The 18,344-nt window shown below is 31.7% G+C and overlaps 1 protein-coding gene across 1 annotated transcript; it reads right to left on the bottom strand.

Moving 5' to 3' along the window:
- Positions 1-14,640: 14,640 nt before the first annotated feature.
- Positions 14,641-18,093, bottom strand: LOC129309637 (probable serine/threonine-protein kinase WNK9). The gene is made up of 7 exons (XM_054951291.1): positions 17,638-18,093; positions 17,493-17,530; positions 17,148-17,375; positions 16,824-17,044; positions 16,508-16,665; positions 15,978-16,392; positions 14,641-15,894 (listed from the first exon to the last, which is right to left on the bottom strand). The coding sequence occupies exons 1-7, from the start codon at positions 17,710-17,712 to the stop codon at positions 14,846-14,848; spliced, it is 2,184 nt and encodes a 727-aa protein (XP_054807266.1). The 5' UTR covers positions 17,713-18,093; the 3' UTR covers positions 14,641-14,845.
- Positions 18,094-18,344: the final 251 nt, after the last annotated feature.

The raw sequence follows: 18,344 nt of genomic DNA, 5'->3' as shown, positions 1-18,344 counted from the left end.
TTTATTTTTGAAAATCTAATACACATGTACACGCACCTAAATCTGATTTTATTTTTATTTTAACCTACAAATCTCCATTCAATGTGCGATAATATAACTCATGTTGAAGATATTGATAATTGGGATAAAAGTAATCCTCCTATTGATAAATTGTTTATGAATACTAAAGAGGATTATGATGATCATAAAGTAGAAAATAATGAAGAGAGTAAAGAGATTGTTGATAATTCTACTTTGAATAATATAGAAGATAATGAAGGCAATGATCCTGAAATTGACATTGATGGCATTGAAAATTCCACAAGTGATAGTGATACAGAAAAGCTTCAAATCCTTGACATTATTAAGAATGCCAAGGTAAAAGGACTTGAGTATGATGCTAATGGCAAAGTGCATTTAGAAAGAGATTTGTTGTTTATAGATGTAAATGAATTTATGAGTGTTTTGAGGATTATGCATTTCAAGAGAATTTTGACATATCACAATAAAAAAATGAAAAAGTAAGGGTGATTGTTATTTGTGTCTCAAATGGCTGTCCTTAGAGAATCGATGCTTCCCCTGCTCCAAATGTTGTAACTTCTATGATAAAGACATGAACCTAGGCACACTTGTATTAGGCTAATTAATCAACCTAATGGATAGTAGATAAATTGAAAGGATCTTTGAATGTTGAACCTAGTGAGTCATGAATTAATGGATAATGAATTGACTACCAAGTATGGAGTCAAGGTTCATCAAATGCAACTATATAGGGAAATAAAAAAAAAAAGGAAGAGAAGAGTGTAAAGGTTCTCATGCTACAAGTTACAAGATACCAAAATATGTAAAATTATTGTCAGAAAAAAATAAGTAGAGCACAATGAAGTTACCATGACAAGTTTTCATTTAAAGATAGCACTATTTTCAAAGGAATTTTTATATGTTTAGCTATTCGTAGAGATGGTTTTATAAAAGGCTGTGTGCCTTTTTTTAGTTAGATGATTACCATTTAAAAAATTCCTATGGAGGCATGTTGCTATGTACATTTTTTGCTTGATGCAAATAAAGGACTATTCCCATAGCATATGCAAAAGGTTGAGGTAGAATTTGAGAATCTTAATAGTTTTTTCTTAGAATACTTGAAATATGCAATAGGGGACAACTATTGTATAATTAGTGACAAGCAAAAGATGACAATTTTTACTTTCAAAATGACATATATTTCTTGTCCATTATGTGTTATGATTGCATATTTGTGTGATTTTGTTTTTGTTGTATGTAAGGATTGACACAAGTGGTTGCAAATTTTTTTCCATACTCCGACATAGACATTGTGGTAGGCATTGGTTTAATAACTTTAAAGCTAAATTTCCATTTCTAATCTTAGGAGAACTTTTTTGAATGGCTGTTAAGACTTCGAATGAAGTACCTTTCGTGAAAGAAATAAGAAGAATAAGCCAGCCATTTATTATTATTTTTTCAAATAAAACAATTTTAAATCATCAATATCAGTATATCTATGAAAATCGTAAGGAGATGCAATGCTATTCATTTAAAGCTTCATCCATGATTTAACTCATTGAACTCATTTTAATCTAAGAAATGAGCTATAATGGGCCTATTTGACAACTTATTTTGGAAATAATTTTTTGTTCTCCAAAATAAAAGAATAAAAGAATTTGTTTAGTAATATGTTTTTAAAAAGTATTTTAAAGAAGAAAAAAAACAAAATATTGTTTTAAAAAATAAAAATAAAAATAATTTTTAGGTGTTTTGAAATTATTGTTTTGGAGAACAAGAAAAAATAAAAAAAAATCTATTTTCATTATTTTTTATTTTCAAAATGTGTTTTATAAAATATTAGTTCTCAAAACAATAAAATAAAAACAGTTTCAAACAACACCAATATCTCGAATAGCATGAATAATTATGAATGAAGTAAAAAAAAAATTAGTTCAAACAGAGATGTGTATCCATGTAAAGCATTAAATCTAAAGCAAATTGCATGATTCATGAATAGTAAATAGTTTAAATTACTTTTTCAAATTCCATGCAAGAAGCCACCTGATTATATTTTATGAAGAGAAATTCATATATTATAATAAAACAAAATTATATGCTTATTATTTATTAAAAATATTTTTAAAACCGGTGTCTAAGTTTTTTTAAAGTATGTATATTCAATATATATATATATATATATATCCTAAATCCCCTATTTAGCAAGAGCGAAGTATGTTGGAGCCGAGTTATAAGCATCCATGTGGAAACATTGACCGGCAAACGAATGCTGGTTTAATTATACCACATATACATTACTTATTTAAATTTTTAAATCACATAATATTGATGACTTATTAATTATATGATTATTTTTAAGTCACTCCTGAAACATTAAAAAGGATGTAATGTTGTTCCCTTTTAAATGCAACACCTAGCATTTCCAACCCAAAAACTTGATCCAAATATTATGGTGATAAAAGAATTAAATAAAAAAATCGCTACCATGGTATAAAAGTTTTAAAATTAATTTTTAAATTTATTTTCAAAAGATAATCATGGTAAAAAATAATTAATCTAAATTTCAAGGAGTTACCATATAAAAAGATTCAACGTTTAAAAACCAACTTTGGTGGAAAAAAATTAAGGCAGTTAAAAAGGACCATCCAAGTTATAAAAGTTTAACCACAAAAATCACCCTACTATGGTTGATAGATATAACTTTATAAAGTACAAGCCAGTCAAAGTTTGCAAATATGCGGGTCATATTTCATAACAAATATTTAAATATTTACTTCTCTCTCAAAATCTTAACACTAAAATTTTATAATAAAATATTTATTTTAAAATAATTAAGTCATGTACTTCTTATGGCCTCAAGCTTCAACTAATAGCACTCCTAGTAGACATAAAGAAATACAAAAAAGTTTAAGTAATTAATATCAAATAATAAATCAGTCATAAACTAACAATTGTTTGTTTTGCAAATTAAAGTGGGATTCAATACTTACTTGAGCTAAGTTTCAAGCTTCCATATGCTTCCTCTTAGCTTCACTAGGCTTGCCTAAAAAATATTAAAGAAAAAGGGTGAATACTAATGTTTCAATAATCCAAAATATTACCACACATGTACAAACTAATTACTATACCCAAACAACACTCTGTGCGTACATATAATTTGATTATCATTATTTAATTACTAGTATAACAATTTATAGGCCATCATTCATGGTAGATATATGCAGCATATAATCTCATGCAAGATGGGCAACCCTTCCTTATTGTTCCATCCAACCTTATACCATTGATTAAAATCATAGGCTTATCTACGATCTAGTTAATATACCAAGACATCTTTGAAACTTGAAATATATATGGCCAAAGATATAGAGTCTAAACCCAAACTATGGCTCTCCTTATTAAATAACTCAATTTAAATGTATCGTTATCCTATACCCCTTTTACATATTTGGCTGGATAAGTATTGAGGAATGGGGCCCTAAGGTGTCATTGCCCCACATTTACTCTTTACAAACCCAACCAAGTTAGTATCAAAGAATGAGGCTTTGAAAAAGGCCAACTATGATCGAAATAAAGGCAAACCACATAATCACAATCATGTGTGTTTATATCAATATCTACATCCATCTCATCAACATAATCTCCTCATAATGCATGATATGCAACAATCACAATACATACAACTAAGGTATCATTGCCCCACATTTACTCTTTACAGACCCAACCAAGTTAGTATCAAAGAACGAGGCTGTAAAAAAGGCCAATTATGATCGAAATAAAGGCAAACCACATAATCACAATCATGCATGTTTATATCAACATCTACATCCATCTCATCAACATAATCTCCTCAGCTAGTCACTAATGCATGATATGCAACAATCACAATACACACAAATAAGTTTTAAATGAAATATGATATCTTATACAACCATCGCATTAAGTCACAAATATGCTTGGCATGATTAAAGCAACTCACTAAATTTTACAATTATATTTTTTTATAGTTTCTTGACAGTTTATCATATAGTCTAGCATATGTATCATATTCAATTAGACAAAATTATAACGGAGCATGCTTGTAAAAATTACCACAGCAAATATGGTTGGCATGTACATGAAAAATACGTCAAGTTACTTGTTTTTTTAAGCCTATAAAGAGCTCTCATTAAGAGCTTGGCCATAGAAATCTTGAAGTCACATCTAAACATTAAATGTCTCCCCCCACAAGCTGCATGCAACCTCGGCGCTGTAAGGAAGGAGCGAAGGTGGGTATTTTAAAATGATATTTATGTAGGTTTTGACTTTTTAATTGCATTTGAGGTGGTGGGCCGTGGCTCACGTTTTTCTCCCTTCCCTTTCGTCTTTTTTTTTTTTTACAATATATAGTATATTAAGGGTGTGTTCAGTTTTCTCTTATTTAACATTTGAGATGATGTTTTAAACTTTTAAGATGTTAAAAATTATTTAGATAATTTTTTAGGAAGCAAAATAAATTTTAAAAAGTGAGTTAAAATAAATTTGAAATGTGAATTTTAAAACTCTATTTCTTGGTGAATTTTAAATATGAGTTTGAAATGTGGATGTTATTTTACTTTTTTATTCTTTTAGTTAAAAGATAATTAATTCATTAAAAATATAATTATTATTTAAATAATAATAATTAGATATCAAGTTTTTAACATTATAAATTGAATAATTAATCATGTTAATTTTTGATATTAATGTATAATAAAAATTACAAATATTTATTATATTTTTTAAAATTATAAATTAAAAAGTAAAAATAATTAAAGATTAAGTTTTTAACATTATAGATCAAATTTTATGTTATTTAAAATCTTTGTAATATTTTTTAAATATTTTAAATATATTATATTTGTATAATAAAAATTAAAAATTATTATAAATTAATATCTTTTTTGATAATTGTATATTTAAAAGTATATTTTACTATTATAATTCAAATACCTTTCAGTTTATCAAACTAATTTTTAAAAATATGTATCTAAATATAAATTTTATTACAACAACTAATTTTCATTAAATTAACTTTTACCAAATGAACTTTTAATAAATAAATTTTTGATAAACTGAAAACTAAATACACACTAAGTTATGAATATAACTATAAACGCATGCACACATTCCTTCTATTAAAAAATATAAGATATTTTTAATATAAAGTAATTACTTATTTTTAAATTAATATTATTTTTTATATTTATCTCTATTTAATATAGTGTTTAATTCTAAAACAAATATAAAGTAATTTATTTATAGGGGCACTTTAAAAAATGTAATGATTATAGTTTAAAAATACTAAAAATACCTTATATTTTTTAACATCCAACCTTTCAAAATGCCTTATATTTTGAATGGATGGAGTATATATATTAATAATTTATCCTTTCTCCTTTATATATTATTATTATTATTATTATTATTATTATGTTGTTGTTGTTGTTTTGTTGTTGTTTTGGTTCAAAATTAAATTCTTATAATTTATTTTATCTTGGATAAATTTTCTCTTGTTTTATTTTTGACTTCTAGTCCTCAATAATTTTCTATGCTTTAAACTGTAATCTCTATGCCTCAAAATTATTTATAATTAATTTATTATTTAGTGATTAAAATCTAAAACATTATATTAAATAGTATTCGTTAATTCAATCTCCCATTAAACATTTTTCATTGTGATAGTTAGTTGACGGAAAAAATATTAAAAAGACATAAAAAAATTTCAAATAGATACTCCCTCTGTTCAAAAATATAAGGCATTTTTTTAAAGAATTGAATATTTAAAAATGTAAGGAATTTTTAATTTTTTGAGGTATAATCATTGCTTTTTTTTTTAAAGTACTCCTATTGATAATGACTTTATATTTATTATAGAGTGTTTAATAGAGATGAATATGAAAAGATAAAATTAGTTTAAAAGTAGGTAACTATTTTATTAGGGAGTGATATTCGGTTAAAAATACTTTGTATTTTTATATGGAGGGAGTACCATATAAGAAAATAAATATGAAGTGAATAATAAATTTACAAATAAATATTAAGAAATTAATGTTATTTCTTATCCAAGTAAAAGACTATAATATAATTTCAAATAACTCCTTAACTAATTATAGGTGACCAACTATTTTATTGGTGACAATGTTGATAAGTAATTAAAAATATTATTTTTATTTTAATATTTCCTCTATTAAAAAATATAAAATATTTTAAAAGGAGTTAAATATTAAAAATATAAGATATTTTAAGTCTTTTTATGCATAATCATTATATTTTTTAAAAGTACCCCTATTAAATAAATTATTGTATATTTTTAGAGTGAAACATTTTATTAAATATGAGTAAATATTAAAGACAGTGTTAATTTAAATATAAATAACTGTTTTATTAAAGGGTGAGATTTGATTAAAAGTATTTTATATTTTGAACAGAATGAGTAATATTTTATTAAAATATCAATATTTTAGCATTTATCAACTCAAACATTGAATTTTATTTACAATTCTTTTTTTATATAGTAACTTATTTACAATTCTTTACACATAGTTTACAAATAAAACATTGATTTAGATGCATCTTTCATTATTCTTAAATACGTAGACAATTTACCCCTTGCTTAATCTTGATAACTTATTACCATGGAATGGTCATGTTGGGAAAATACAGCACTCCTTCTAATTTTTAATATAAAAACTTCAACCATTTTTCATAGAATAAAAAAATCAGTGAAAAGGATCTTATAGTGAAGAAAATGCATATTTTAAATAAATCATAAAAAGGATCTTATATGTGAGGACGATAGGATTGGATTTTTTAAATTGATTCATTATATCATGACTCCTATGGATATCTGTGTTGACCAATAGTTATGTTACTGTTTAACAATGCAATGTGGGGTTGACTAAGGAAGGTGCGCTTTCAAACTCAATTTTCATCCCTTTGTTGTATGTACGTCCATAAGGGTATGTTTGGTTGGGGGAGAGGGGAGGGAAGAGGAGGGAAGAACATACCCTAAAATCCATCTATCATCACATGGAGAGATGGCAGAACAGATATAGCGCAAAGAAATCACATCGTTCGTTGCTTGTTGCAATTGGAGAAATCTATGAAACTTGGTTTTGCCAGCTAACATGTTTGGAATCAATCATACATGCTCCTAGAGACCCAACACCATGACTTTTATAACTGTTTGGACTCAGTCACACACGCTCCTAATCAATTGAAACCTGAACAATAAAAAATCCTCCTTCTTAGCATCGTTTATAGAAAAATAGTGTTGGATATTTATTTAATATTCTATATGGGAAGATATTAGGCTAAGGTTGTTTTGAGGTTTGTTTTGTCTTTGTATTTCTTTATTTTGGGTTATATATATTCGTCCGCCCAATTTGATTATATCAGTTAGAGAATTTTATGATCCAATGGATTCAATAAAGTGTTTTATTCAGTAACATCGTGGTTTTATATATGGTACCAGAGCTTATTGTCACGGCCTTAAAACTCCCTAGTCCTTAAATCGTGCCGGCCTTAGCGTGATCAACTTCTTGATCTTTGTTAAGTCAACAGAATCATCAGGATGTAGGCAAAGAAACTAAAAAACTTGAACATAAGAGAGAAGAGAGCTTGGATGAGAGAACTTGAGAGTTTAGAACTTTGATTATTTTTCTTGTTGTTTATAAATAAGGGGTTGTGGGGGTATTTATAGGCCTCTTCTTCTTTCTAGAAAATTCTCACCTTCTTAATGGACGGTAAAGATCAATCTAATCCTACAATTTACATTCATCCTCTAAAATGTTTCATAAAAAATATCTATAATAAATATTTAGATATTTACAAAGATATTTCTAGAAACTAACCTTCAAGATATGTGTGAAATATTCTAGAACATTCTAGAATATACTAGAATATTTTAGATATATTCACATTCCTCCATAAGTTTCTAGAACCTTTTAGAAACTTTTAGATTTTTTTTGGATATTTTTAAATTTCTCTAGATAATTCTAGATTGTTTTAGATGCTTCTAGAACATTCTAGAATATACTAGATCCTTTTTGAAAGCTCTGGAATTCTCTCCGTTATCTTAGAGGTCTCAAAAAATGTCACAATCTTATAGGTTTTCTTATATCTGAACATAGGTTGTGACACTATGCTCGTGATCCGCTTTTATCCACTTCATCTTCAACCTCTTCCTTCTTGAATATTCCAGATCGTATTTCCAAGAAAACACCATCTTGATTGTTGCCATCAACTTCCAGATTATCTTCATCTTTCCTACCTTTACTTGTCTCACTTCTATTCTGAATCTTATTGCCAAGATGCTATCTTCTAAGGAAAACCCCTCTACCCAAAACACCACCTCTTCTCTGGAGATTAATTGTCCCCTGTTTCTCCACCTTTTAGAGATGTAAGCCACAATACTAGTCTCGCAACCACTCATTGGTGTTACTAATTATTTAACAAGGAGTCGAGCCATGAAAATGGCTCTCCAAGTAAGAAACAAACTAGGGATCATTGATGGTACTTGCTTATAAGAATCTCAAGAACTAAGACTTTGAACCCAGTGGGATCGCTACAATGCTATTGTACTTTCTTGGCTAATAAATTCTGTGTCTGAGGAGATTTCCACCAATATCACCTTCTTGAAAAGTGATAATCTCGTCTGGCAAGATCTTTAAGAACAATTCAGTTTCACCGATGGGTCTAAGATTTACAACCTCCATCAACTGATTAACTTGCTTGCACAAGACTCTGTCGATTTCTAGCTACTTTACTCGATTGAAAGAACTATGGGAAGAATATTCAATTGTAAAGCCATTGACCAATTCTAGCTACTTTATTGAGTATGTGAAAACAATTGAACAACATAGGCTCTTTCAATTTCTTATGAGGCTCAACTCTTCATACCAATAAGTTCGTAGCCAGATCCTCTTGATAAATCCACTTCCCATGGTGAATCAAGCCTACTCTATATTTTGCCAAGAAGAAATGCAATGTGGTTTAGTTCTCTCATCCTCTAACTTGAATAATGATAACGCTGCCATTGCTATAAGAGGTCGAGGGAGGTTTAATAGAGCTCTTGGATAAGGAAGCTCTTCTGAAGAATGCTCACACTATCATCATCAAGAACATTACATGAAAGGGACAATGGTTACCACTTGATTGGCTTTCCTGCAAACTTTGGATGAGGGGGAGGAACCTAGGATAAATAGATTAATCATGCAAACACACTACCTACTACTGCTAGCATCACTTCTGGAGCTAATTAACTATATGGTCGTTAACTCCTCTCTTAATAAGACTATGAAAACATCACTAAAATGATTAATAAAGACACTCGTTCTATCCCTATGGGTTCTGTTACTATAAGTGACTCAAAAGAGTTAATAGGTTCAATTCATACTATCCTATCTGTTATTAACCAAACCTCTTTCTCTGTTACAGACATATATAAGGCCCATTGATTTTTGGACTTTGGAGACATTAGTCATGTTGTCAGTTCTTTAACATACCTTCATTCATATATAGAATATACTAGCCCTTCTTTAGAAATATGAATTCTAATAAGTTACCTGTTAAACATATAGGTTCCATTGTTTTATTTAATACTATAGTTCTAGAAAATGTTTTGTTTACACTTGGCATTTGTTGTTATTTAATTTCCATCTCTCATCTCACTTGTGAACACAATTATGTTGTTGCTTTCTTTCCTGAAGTATGTGTTTTACAGGACTTTTACAATGAAAGCATGAAGACGATTGTTAAAATTGACTTTGGGCTTTATATTGTTGAAGATATTAATATCCCCATTTGTAGTCATTTTGTTTCCAATAATAAACTTTGGTATCTTAGGTTAGGCCATGCATCATATAGTGTTTTAAGACATCTTAGTTTTTTGAAAGATGAATTATCACCAATTGAAAGGGATAAATGTGACGTATGCTTGCAAGCAAAACAACCACGACTGTCATTTCCTATTAGTAATAAAACTTCTATCCATTATTTTAATCTTATTCATATGGATATGTAGGGACCATACAAAGAACATGCCCATCAAGGCTATTAATATTTCTTGACTATAATTGATGACACGTCATGTGTTACTTGGGTATATTTGTTAACACATAAGTCTGAAGTATTTTCTTTTATCAAAATTTTCTTTACTTATGCACAAAATCAATTTTCTACTCACATTAAAAGGGTTAGGACTAATAATGGTACTAAGTTTGTGAATAATGGAGTAATTCATGAGACTTCTTGCCTTTATACACCCCAACAGAATGGGGTGGTAGAAAGAAAGTATAGATACATACTTGAGGTTGTTAGGTGCCTCATGTTTCAAGCTAATCTTCCAATTAAATTTTTAGGTGAAATTATAGATCTGCCATTTATTTAATCAACAGGACACCATTTAGGATACTGAGTTATAAAATGCCTTATGAAATAGTTTACAACAAACAACCTAATTTATATCATTTAAGGATCTTTGGGTGTTTAGCATATGCCAAAACACTGAATAAGGTAGATAAATTTCAGCCTAAATTAGAACCTTGCGTCTTCTTAAGTTATCCTAGCAGTCAAAAATGATATATCATCTGTAACATTAGAAAAGATAAATTTTAGATCTGTAGGGAAGTTGTTTTCCCTGAAAATAAATTTCCTTAGAAAGATGAAGTTTTTTTAAGTTCTAAACCAATGGGAGATTTATTGATCAAACCTCAAGAGCCTTTTATGTTTGACACTTCCTTTGATAATTATCCTATTGTTGAGAATGTTCCTAGCCATAATACACAGAACACCTCCGATTCTGTTATAGATGATTTACGCTTACATATCAATGCTTGTGATGAATCTATAACCAATAATGAAGATTATTCTGGTTCTCAAATAGAGCCACAAAATCTCAGCATGTTAGAGATAGAAAGCCACCTAGTTGGTTTAAAGATTACGATTACATTGATTTAAAACAATTAAATAGCATTCAGTCTAAGAGAAAAAGGAAAATCTTATACCCTATTCAACATAGCGTTTGCTATTCTAGTGTATTATCATCTTATAAAAATTTTCTTGTTGTACATATGATATTATTGAGCCAAATACATTTGAAGAGGCTGTTATAGAGAGTAGATGGATAGAAGTAATGAAAAATGAAATAGATGCCTTAAAAAGGAACAATACTTGAAAAATAGTTGATCTTCTTGCAGGAAAAAGAGCAATAGGATGTAGTTGGATTTTTAAAAAGAAATATAATGCTGATGGAACCTTGAACAAATTAAAGGCTAGATTAGTTGCTAAAAGGTATAGTCAAATTGAAGGAATAGACTACTTTGACACATTTTCTCCTATTGTTAAGATGCCCACTGTTAGAACTGTTTTATCTATTGCTGTTAAAAACAAATGAAACATGTGTCAAATGGATGTTGATAATGCATTTTTTCAAGCAGACTTGACTGAAGAAGTTTTCATGAAAATACCTCAAGGTTTTTTTATAAAGGTGAGAAAAAGGTTTGCAAGCTTGTTAAGTCCTTACATGGATTAAAACAAGCATCAAGACAGTGAAATTTGAAATTGCCTAAATCTCTAATTGCAAGAGGTTTTACACAATGTAAGCATGACTACTCTTTGTTTTCTAAATAAAAGGGAAACAATATAGTCTTAATTCTTGCATATGTTGATGACTTACTTACTACTGAAAATTCTAATGCTTTTATTCAAGAAATAAAAGATTTTCTTCACTATCAATTCAAAATCAAAGATTTAGGTCCTTTGAAATATTTCTTAGATCTTGAAATGGCAAAGTCAAAAAAGGGAATGGTATTAAATCAAAGAAAATATGCTTTAGATTTAATTTCCAATTGTGGATTAAGTGCTGCTAAGCCAAGAAATGTTCCTATGGTCTAAGGTTTGAAGCTATACTGTGAACCTAAAAAAGGGGAGAAGGATCTACTATTGTCCAATCCAACTAGGCATCGACCAGATATAAATTTTATTGTGCAGGTTTTAAGTCAGTATATGAATAATCCTAGAAAGTCACATCTCAGAGTAGTAATGAATGCAATTAAATTTTTAAAGAAAGACCCTGGAAGAGGAATCTTCTTTACTTCTAATAGAGGAACAGTACTTGAAGCGTATTGTGACTCTGATTGGGAGGCTTGTGCAGATACCCGTTGGTCAATGACAGGGTATATTATTAAAATGAGAGGTGCACCTATTGTGTGAAAGTCTAAGAGACAAGCTACAATGTCACGTCCTTCTACTGAAGTAGAGTATAAAGCTTTGGGAAATGTTGTATCAAAAATTGTATGGTTGACAAGACTTCTGAGAGATTTAAAGGTTGAGAGTGTTCTTCTTGTTTTGATAAACTGTGACAGTAAAGCAGCAATTTAAATTACTTTTAATTCAGTTTTTCATAAACAGACCAAGCATATTGAAATTGATTATCATTTTGTTCGTGAAAAGCTTTAGAAAAGTTTAATTTCATTACAACATGTTTCATCATCAAATCAGCAAGCAGACATATTTAGTAAAGCCTTGGGTGCATCGGGTCATGAGAGAATGTTAGCCAAGTTAGGAATGATGAATATTTTTGGTTCTAACTTAAGGGGAAATTTAGAAAAATAGTGTTGGATATTTTGTTTAATATTCTGTATGGGCCGATATTGGGCCAAGGTTGTGCTAAGGTTTGTTTTGTCTTTGTATTACTTTGTTCTAGGTTATATATGTTCGTCCGCCCAGTTTGATTGTATCAGTTAGAGAATTTTTCTGATCCAATGGATCCAATAAAGTGTTTTATTCAGTAACATCATGATTTTCTATATCGTTCATCAGAGATCTCATCCATTGCCCTATATGCTAAAAGAAAATTGAATATCTATCTAGTTTGGTTAGTATGAAGTTATGAAAGATCTAAAGTCATACTAGTTCCAGAAATGTCAGTTAGGCCGAGTGCTGCTGAATTGTAAAGTAGAAGAAGAATGAGGGGAAGGGTAGAAAAGGGCAACAGGTAAAGCTAAGGGTGATAGTGACAAGAGTTTGGCGATGATTAAAGCAGCGTAGTGAATAGTAATAATGGGTTGCTTTCGGGCAGTGATTTTTGCCTTCTTCATTGCTTTCTGGAGCCTAAGTTGAACATGGGAAGCCTCAATGCCTCGGCCTCGGAGAGAAGAGTCCTCCCAGGAAAAAAGTGTGAAATTATCATTTATTATGTGGCATTGGGTTAAATGAATCATAAACGATTTAGCTTTCTATTTTTTTTTAAAAAAAAAACTTCAGTTGAATTATGATACATAAGTGTGTATATTTTTAAAGTATATTTAATATCGCAGCACAACAAAATTTTAATTTTTGGGTTAAGCCATGCGTATCTTATTGATGACATGTTTAATTCCTTTTGTAATTTTTAAAAACATTTTTAACATGTTGATTAACGTCCACCTACACCGCCACGTTTTTGGCTGGTAGTTTATTTATAAGAATCACAAATCAAATGTCCGAACATGCATAATAAATAATTTAAACAGGATGATCCAGGACTTATCCCTGTTCAGTTATTGAAACTTTGGTGGACTTGATGCCTCTGTTCCCTCATCCTCAACCTTGATGACTCTCTCTCTCTCTCTATGTTACTAAAAAAATTAAAAAATGCCTAGGTAACATGAACATTTCCCTATTTTCCCTACCAGAAATCTCTCTAATCTTTTTAATTGTTCATCAATTAGCTCCCAGAAGGAAAGAGGGATGTTGCGTGTTCTGAGTACTGCGGCATACAATTTTCAGGAAAGGGTTCGTGGATATTATTATAAGGCAATGCCTTTTTTATGGTTCAAATGTCTGGCGAGTTGGCTTGAGACATGCTGCAACAAAATCACATGGAGCCGCAGTAGTTATCCAGTTGATCGCCACACTTTTTTTTCACTTTTCAGGACCATACAGTTCTGCTCAGAGTCACCCCCGTTTCTGTGATCTCGAAGGCATCATCTTTGGAGTTTTCCTTAGAAATGAAAGGTTCAAGTTTTGTGGCCAAGCAATCTTCATGGAAAATATATCATTGATATTTCCCTCCTAAGTTGGTACAGAAGGGCAAAAGAGAACTGAAGAGCTTATCATCTTGTTTTTGTGCCCCTTCATAGCACGGGAAGGAAGTGAAGACAAGCATTATTTGCTTTGTCTCTTGAGACATGCCAAGTGGTCTAAGCTTCTGGTTAGGGAGTCTCTATTGCTTACAAATATAATTTCCTGGTTTTTAAGTGAAAGGCCATCCCACCATTTCTGATATGACATAGCTCATCAAGCCAGTTGGAAAGATGAAAATTTTACAGTAATCTACATTTTTAGAGAAAAGACAATATATAAAAGTCCGCATGCAAGTAATTAATGAAGTCAAATGATTAAATGTTGAGTCCCATATTTCTTTGAGTTGAAGCATAAATTTCTCTACAATTTCAGGAAATCAAGTCCTCGGGAACCGGATGTTGATTTTGCATATCAAATAAAACATCATCATCAAAAATATTATCATACAATAATCAATTTGGATTAGTGAAGTAGTTAGCACCGCTTTTTAGGAGACGGAACCATTTTTTTTTTTTTTTGGGCCAGAGGAGATGGAACTGCATGAAGGGAAAATTTCTTGGACTAAAGTGATTTTGCTAATCTCTGTATGACGTATATCTGGTTTTGATTCACATAAAATGGGGCCTATAATCATTGATGTATGTCTTCAATTACCTCTGATTTTCCCTTAATCAAAGCAAACAGAACAAGCAGCTTCATCGGTATATTTGCCATGGAATCCACTTTTACAGAGATATGTATGAAGTTTTAGTGGCATCTACGCATCTATTGCATCAACTGGAAGAGAGGTCGCTCTATGAAGCGAGTGGGGAAGCAAAGCTCCAGCATAAAAATCGTTGCATGTGACAACTTGCTCAGGACTATTAGATCCACTAGTCTCACCTATATCCTGCACCATATTGATATTAGCCTTAGCTGAGCACTTCTTGTTCTTCTCTGCATCAGCCTGAAATCGCTTCCTGGTGGTTAAAAGCCTCAAGAATGGTATATTGTTCCTTGTCTTGAAGTAAGCTGTAGCTGGTAGCTTTGGGACCCCACTGTATTTCCTATGCTCTTCTGATTCTTCGGGGTCAGGAGATGTGATTGAGAGTTTTGGCGTTCCACCTAATTGCTGGTCTCTAAGCTCCCTTAACTGCATTTGGTACTTTGCTTTGAGCCATCTTAGTTCATGCCTAATTTCATTCTCATAGTCCAGGAAAACACAATTTAATTCTTGATTAGAAAACGTGTCTTTTGAGTTGGGATTAATATGATCATCCCCATTAATACTTCTCTCATCATCATCAATCGATTGGTTTAATGCCTCCTGTGATTTGTCACCATGTATGTCTCTTAACTCCTCTGAACTTGGTTCCGGTTCATCTCTCTGAGCCCAGATATCAGTATAGCGAATGCCAGTAGATTGACTTGAAGCAGCTGGAGGACCATCTGCAGCACAATTTTCAGACCCCTCAACTTGGTAAGTGATCTCCTCAAAACGGCCATGAACGGCCGCACAGCCGTCTCTGGAACAATGAAGAAATTGTAGCTTCTTAGCTGATGGGCTGTTTGATGATACATAATCAAAGAAGGTCCCACGAGAAGCACAATTGAAGCAGAGACTTTCACTAGTGCATTCAGGACTTTCTTCCGTTCTGGGTCCAGTTTTCCACTCTGGGACCAAGTTTACAATTTCATTATCTATCATATCCGCTATTTTTGTTACATCTTGGTCAGTTAAGTCTAGCTCGGCGACCATTTCACTTGCTACACTCAATGCTGTATCGGTCTCTATGTCGAATGGGAAGTAGATGTTTCGAACTCGACCTGCAATGATAAGAACAATGGATACTAAAATCATCAAAGGCTAGAAAGCTTCAAGAACATCATAACAAAATGGAAATACCAACCTTCCTTATCTGCTATCCTGAGTCTCAGAAAAATGCCATCATCTTCTCTTCTCCTGCCTTTGATTGCAGTATCAACTTCAGCCAAATTATCATCATCTTCACAATCAAACAGATCAATTTCGCTGGTTAACTCAGATTCTGGTCCATAACCACTGAGATAATCAGTGTACTCATTGATTGAATTGCTGCTGCTGCGAACTCCATTAAGAGGTTGTCTAAATAAAGGGGTTATTTCATAGCAATCTCCTTGATACCGAAGTGCTTTCATATCAGACCCATAATCATCAATTTGAAGAAAAGGGTCTTTCAGAAGTTCTTTCGCAGAAAGCCTAAGGGACACAGTTGCCAAGCATTTCTCCACAAATTGTCTAACCTCCGGATCTTTAACTTTGTAGAGAGCTTCTGGTTTCTTTCCCTGGAGGGAACATGTATGTGTATGAATAAAGAACTTTTTCTATTGAGGAAAAAAAAAAAAAGAATTCAAAGAAGCAAAGTAAATATAGGCAATATAATATAATTTTGGTTCTTACAGAGACAACTTTCTTGTAAATTTGAGCAGGATGGGTGCATTCACTGTAAGGGTATTCAAATGTCACCATCTCCAAGATACACATTCCAAAAGAGTAGATATCAACTAATTCATTATAATCCTCTTCATACACTTCCGGAGCCATAAATTCTGGTGTGCCTGAATTCGAAAAAGAAAGAAGGAAATAAATAATGCAGCTCTTTCGTCCATGCAACACACAGAGCCCTTCTATCTAGCTTAGAGCATGTCCCTGAAACAGAGAGCTTAAGAGAATAACAGTTGTAATTGACCACTTCGACAAATAATTTTCTACCTACCAACGCAAGAAGCAGCATTAGATTTGCGGAGAATTGCAGCGAGGCCAAGATCACCAATTTTAACTTCCCCTTGATTGCCATTGATGAAAATGTTGTCACATTTGAGGTCTCTGTGGATCACTGGAGGGTCATGACTGTGAAGATAAAGGAGCCCTTCCAAAATCTGCCGACACCAATGCTTCACAGCTCTAATGTTAACTCTTTTGTGTTTGAACCTGTACCTGCTCAGACAATCAGTTTGACATTATTCATTGTCAAAACCCAGCAAAAGATAATTAAAAGGACCAGAGAATATATATACTGATGAAGAAGATGAAGGCCTACTGTCTGAGAGTGCCAGAGGTGAACATCTCAGTGACGAAGTTAATATGCGTATTAGCAGTATCAACCCATGAAGTATAGAACTTCATGATGTTTTTGTGTTTCAAGGTCTTGAGAAGATGAATTTCACAGTACAGCCTCTGAAGATCTTCAGGATTCTGCAGAAAATCGTAGAGCTTCACTTGATTCCATGCTACTTCTATTCCTTCATACTCATCGAATGCTCTGTAACTGCATAAATAAATACACCCCCATATTGACGAGAACCAAAATGAAAACCTCAAACTAAAACAGATTCTGAGTAGGGCATGCTAAAAACGAGAGAAAAAATAAGGGTATGATTCATACACTGTCTTTGAAGCCCCTCTGCCAAGAATTTCGTTGTACTGCCAATATGAAGTTAAAAAAAAAAAAAAACCCAGAATCAAAATGGACAAACAACAACATAAAAGAACGAAGAGCTGAAGAATAAAAGAGGGTATTCAATATATACTCTTCCATATCTTCCGGTGGGATCAACCTCCACGAACTCGGAATCCTCTACCTCAAAACTTGCAGAACCATTCATGCCTCTTTATATTCTTATCTGTTCTTCGCTGAGTCAGTTTTATAAGCAAAAGGCTTTTAGCAACTCCGTTTCGCGTGAGCAAAAAGAAGAAGAGATTAGTTGCAGTCAATGTATATAGGAGGATTGAGAGGAACTTAGGATAACTATGCTTTTTTGGCTATCCGTGCGTGAAGGGAAAGAAAGGCAGAGAGCCAGACAGACACAGAGAGCATAGGAAGGCCCATCAAAATGACAAAGTTAACTTGCCAACTACCCCAGGGACAACTAGGCAAAGATTTCACAAGGACAATCTGCTAAAACTTTAAAATACATATAATACGTAGACATAAACAATTATCGATTATTCTTGTATGCAGTAAAATTCACATGAACAGTGGTTATAAATTCTAATAATGTGGTTGTCCGATTTGGTAGAGTTAATAAACGATGATTTACTGACCGTACAATTGCATGACTTTAAGGGAGTGCTTGATCTTCCACCACGCTCGCCAGACAAAAGCTGACAAAGGCAGCCGTCTCTATCGCAAGCTTGCTGCTTTCTATCTCATCACGAGATGGAATACCAAAATGAAGCGCCCATGTCATGTATGGACCAACCAAAGTAGTAGGCTTTTTGGTTTTATCAATGTTGA

This window comes from Prosopis cineraria, unplaced genomic scaffold (genome assembly GCF_029017545.1).
Source record: "Prosopis cineraria cultivar Desert tree isolate PC_DT_omini unplaced genomic scaffold, ASM2901754v1 PC4, whole genome shotgun sequence".
Lineage (NCBI taxonomy): Eukaryota > Viridiplantae > Streptophyta > Magnoliopsida > Fabales > Fabaceae > Prosopis > Prosopis cineraria.
Note: the sequence above shows the minus strand (reverse complement) of the source record. Positions and strands in the feature narration are given on the sequence as shown.